Raw genomic sequence first — 5059 nt, forward strand, 5'->3', positions numbered from 1 at the left:
GTGGTCACACTGCTACTTTATATTATACTTTATATATTCCTGAGACAAAAGTGACAGTGGAGGCTGACTGTACACTGCCCACGTAAACAGAAGACAGCTTCTATTTTTATTTCTTTATTTGTAATTCACAGGATGAACAAATATTTTTTCACCGCAACCTTTAATTGGGCTGGCATGACATCAGCTGGGTGGATCATAGCTGTTGCTGGCCTGGATTCCTACAGTGTTAGTTTTTATTGTCAGTATTAGAATATTGGCATGATATTCTGGGCAGATTTAAATCCTTCAAGAGCGAGTGTCACAGTACAGTACAGCACAGTAAGTGACACTTTCTCAAAGCACTTAGCAGCAGTTAACAGACAAGTTAGCATCCCAAAATCATTTCAGTTGATTTTATTTTTTATTTTGATACAAAAATTGGCATTACTGCTTCAGTTAGACTCTATTTAACATTTATTTTCCATTAACTGAAATAGTTAGTCCTTGACTGAACAATGACCTCCAGCTGTAACCTTCTCTTTATAGTGAAACAGATAAGGATCAGCACCATCTGAGGCCATGGTTCCCAGCTGGAAATGGTTGAAGTGGCCATGATGATCTGGGAATAAGATGCTGGAGTCATTTTTTCTTTTTGCACACAGTTGTAGTTTTAGTTCACTATAAAAAGGTTGGTGTAATTCTCCCTCATTTAAACCAGATGTTAATGTCTCTTTATAGTTTTGTCATGTTTTCACACACATCACTGATTGATTCCAGTTTCTTTGTGAGTCATGAGAATCCGTTTTTTTTTCTTATGGAGTCTCTCTCTCTCTCTCTCTCTCTCTCTCTCATATATATATGAGAGAGAGAGAGAGAGAGAGAGAGAGAGAGAGAGAGAGAGAGTTCATTATTGTTGTGTGAGAGGGGAAACAGTTTGAATGCTGAGAGTGAAATAAACCCAGGACAAACTTTCACTGATGTGTTTCAGCAGTGACATTAATCTTTATACTCTTATTTATCATATACCTTTGAAAAGAAAATAGTAAATAATTATAATTGTTATAATTAAAATTTAAATGAACTACATTTTTTATTAATAATTATAAACTACAGTCACTTTGCTGTAAGTGCTGTAGTTTGACATACCTCTGTGCTCCTTTGCTTCTTTTATCCTCTCTCCTTCTCATCTCCTCCAGTTTCTGGACCTTCTCTGTGTCTCCTTTCTGCTTCATCTTCTCAATCAAGAAGTCCAAGTGGACAACAGTGGATGCTGAATCAGCTTTCAGAGCGATTTCCTCCAGTCTGACTACATGCTGGTAGGACTCATTGAGCCACTTTTCCTTCTCAGCTGTCAGCAGTTTCATTTCCTTTCCAAGTAAATCAACATCCTTCTCTTCTGCTGGTGGTTCGTTCTCCTGACCTTTCCTTATCCTGGTCACATATCTCCACTTTCCTTTCACATGAACTGATCCAGGACACTTCCTGGTACATGACGTGCAGAGACCATCTATAAAGACCTCACAGTGATTTAAGGGCACCGTGCATCCAGGATAGTGACAGTTCTCCTCACAGACTGTACAGCTGACAGCTGCTTTCAAACCCGGCCCACACGTCTCTGCTCTGATAGGTTCTTTATGTTTAAAAACAACACATGGAGTGACGACTTCATTCTTCTGCAGAGCTTCCCGAGTCTGTTTCATCTCTCTGTGTTTCACTTCAGTGAATCTGATTCTTTCTTGCAGGTTTTGGATGCAGGCTGTCAGTCTGATACTTTCTTTTAACACTTCAGGAGTTGCCTCTGGCTGCAGAGGTGTACTTTCTCTCAGGAAGGCTGTGAACTCTCTCACTCCTCTCTCTGATCTTTCAAAATTTTGTTTTAGAAATTCTTCTTCCTCATCTTCAAGCTGGCAGTTATTAAACAGGAAGTAGGATGGGTGATTCTGCTTATTTTTGGCACATTTAATTTCTGCAGCTTCAAGAGCTTTAAGAGGGTTTTTAGGCCTGCTTCCATCTGAGTGTGTGATCAGAGCTATGATGTTTTTCTCCAAGTTCTTTCCAAACAGAGACATCACTGAATCAAGGACGTTCTTCAGTCGGTCACCCAGTTGATTCACACTCGCCTTCATCACCAGACCCACTGCATGAACTTCATGGACTCCATCCTCTGATCGAAACAAGTCCAACAATCTGTGACTGATGATGTCATCATGTTCGATCCCTCTGGTGTCTCTATAACCAGGAGTATCAATGATGGTCAGAGAGTAGGGCAGAGTTCCATCTTCAAAACCAAAGATCTCGTACACGATCACATCTGATGTCTGACTTTCTGTCTGTCCTTCTGTTTGAGTTTTCTTCTCCTCCTCTACAATCGTAAACCAGACTCTATCCTCCCACTTCACTCCCATGGTGTAGTTGAGCAGAGCGTTGATCAGAGTAGATTTTCCTGCTCCTGTTTCTCCCACCAGTAAGATGGTTCTGTTTGTCTTGTATAGATTTCTTTCTCCAACAGTCATTCTTGTCAGAGTTCCAAATTTCTCTTTTTTTGCTTTCAGCTGGTAGACAGCAGGAGGTCCCTTAGATTTCTGATCACTGTTGGAGATGATGCTCTCATATTTCCTTTAAATAAAATATAGATTATGTAAGTAAATAAGTAAGTTTATATATATAGCACTTTTCACAAATGTAACCCACATTTGAGTATGGCTTAGATAAAATATGCCAGAATGAGAAAAGAATCATTAATCTGTTACGTTTTGGGGTTGTCAGTGTTTTGTTCTAGGCGTGACTGTTATGTGTTTCCTGCTTTACTTTGAAAGTCTGTCTTATCTCAGTGTGTTCAGTTTACGCTTCCTTGTCTCGTCAGTTCTGATTTGCCCCAGCTGTGTTTCCCTCCTGTTGTCCATTCCCTGATTGCTCCTTCTGTGTATTTAAGCCCTGTGTTTCAGTTTGTCATGGTTGCGATCTTCCCCCCGTTGTAAATAGTTTGGTGTTTTGATGTAAATAAATGTCTTATTTTGGCTTTGATGTAAATAGTTGTCGATACTTTCGTTTTGGGATTTTTGTGGAGAACCGTAGTAGTTTTTTTTTCCTTTATTTTTATTTTTCCTGTGTTGCACACCGGTTGCCTAGGCCGGGGTGTAACAAATCTAAGCAGCACACTTCATTTATAATGAATAAACCATAGGTGCAGCAGTTAAGGAGTTAACTGTTCTGGTTTAGACACGTGTTACTCTAGGCCAATGAGCTGCTGAAACGTGGTACAGGCTCCGCCTTCCGCCCCTGCCTAGGAGGACACAGATTTTTCTCTTCTCTGTCTTTCGCTCGCGAACCTTCCATGAGCAAGCTAGTGAGGAAACGAGACACGGCGAATTATTGAGACGAGGTATGAAAGAGAGTAATATAGGCGGAGAGTTAGCAGTTAGAGATGGTCACCTCTGAGCTTTGGTCTGGCTCTCATGTTCCCCACACAGAGTGCTTTTAGAGGGAGGGACTCCCTCCTCTCTGTCCTCACACTGATCCATGCTGCTCAGCTCACACACACTTTCTACCTGCAGAGGAAACACAAATCATTCATGTGCACATCAGCTGAAATCCTCCTTTCATCATGTGTGCTGGAGAGGGGGGGTTCTGTGCCCTGAAGCCTACACAGCGACGGGAACCTCTCGTGACTACTCCTCTGCCCAATGGCCCCTGGCAAAAGATTGCAGCTGATCTTTGCGAGCTTGAGGGTAAGAACTTTCTTGTCGTTGTTGACTATTTTTCAAGAGACATTGAGATTGCTTCCCTCACTACAACAACCAGCAGACAGGTCATTAACAAGCTTAAACACATGTTCGTTAGATGGGGCATCCCGTTAGAACTGGTCAGTGATAATGGGACGCAGTTCACATCATCAGAGTTCCAAGACTTCAAACTGAGTTATGGCTTCACCCACACTACGTCGAGCCCTCATTACCCCCAGTCAAATGGAGCTGCTGAAAGAGCTGTCCAAACGGCCAAGTACATTCTCAAACAGCCTGACCCCTGCTTAGCCTTAATGAGTTACCGCTCTACACCAATTGCAGCAACCGGTGCAAGCCCAGCTCAACTTATGACAGGACGTCAAATCCGCACCACCGTCCCAGTACTCGAAAAGACATTGCTGCCCAGTCCAGTCAATAGGGACACAGTGTGCCAAAGAGATGCTGCAGCTAAGGACTCTTACAGATTCTTCTACAACCGCAGACATTCAGCTCGTCCACTTCCTGAGCTTCTCCCAGGCCAGGATGTTGTAGTGAAGCTTGACGGGGAAAAGGGGTGGACGACTCCAGCCAAGGTCATCAGTAAGTCTAAGGAGCCGAGATCCTACTTGGTGGAGATGGCGAATGGGAACGTGACTCGCCGCAACAGACGACACCTTCAGCCTGTCCCAGGCACCGCTGATCCTGAGGAGCAGCAGCAGAGCACTGTTCCAGCTACACCGACTACTCCAACTAAAGGGGCGGCCGCTTCCCAAGAACCACCAGTAAGGCAGACATTGCCAATCCCTGTCCCGGGGTCTCCTCTCCACCCTACCACACCTGTGAGAGTGACTTCCAGGGGGCGGGAGATTAAAGTACCTCTCAGATTCAGAGACTGAGGACTATCTCCTTTCTATGTTCTAAGGGCAGAATAATCCCTTATCAGGACTGAGGGTAGTCTACCCCTGTGATGTCCTGCGTTCTGACAACACTGTTTTATGTTTAAAGTACTTTGTTAAAAGGGGAGATGTTGTGAAATCTGTTTATGTTGTCCTAGTAAGGCTACCATGAGGGCAGCCACTAGAGGTCGCTAGGAGACCGGTGTATATGTGTTTTTCCAGAAATTGATGTAGCCACGTACACTGCTGCTACAATTCAATAAAAAGTGGTTCGTGCTTGAGAACCCTGCGTCTTATTGCCTCCGAACATGACATGGTGTCAATAAAAGTTCAAACAAACAAAACTAGTAACCCCATGCAGCACAGCTGACCTTTGTGAAGTATCAACAATAACAACATGATATTTAACAGAGCCATATAAAGACTAACATACATCAGTAGTTTATTTGATTTGCACCCTAA

General features: G+C 43.1%; 1 protein-coding gene across 1 annotated transcript; it reads right to left on the reverse strand.

The window, feature by feature from the left end:
• Positions 1 to 877: 877 nt before the first annotated feature.
• LOC102298343 lies at positions 878 to 3455 on the reverse strand. Its single transcript, XM_014331476.2, has 2 exons — positions 3412 to 3455; positions 878 to 2595 (listed from the first exon to the last, which is right to left on the reverse strand). Exon 2 carries the CDS (start codon positions 2490 to 2492, stop codon positions 1080 to 1082), a length of 1413 nt encoding a protein of 470 aa, XP_014186962.1. The 5' UTR covers positions 2493 to 2595; positions 3412 to 3455; the 3' UTR covers positions 878 to 1079.
• Between the last annotated feature and the right edge of the window lie 1604 nt (positions 3456 to 5059).

This window comes from Haplochromis burtoni, unplaced genomic scaffold, assembly GCF_018398535.1.
Source record: "Haplochromis burtoni strain Fernald_Lab_line unplaced genomic scaffold, NCSU_Asbu1 Contig_2572, whole genome shotgun sequence".
NCBI lineage: Eukaryota > Metazoa > Chordata > Actinopteri > Cichliformes > Cichlidae > Haplochromis > Haplochromis burtoni.

What these genes read in the sequence shown, in the direction of transcription:
- LOC102298343 (XM_014331476.2), bottom strand. Translation starts at nt 2,492, where the DNA reads ATGACTGTTGGAGAAAGAAATCTATACAAGACAAACAGAACCATCTTA.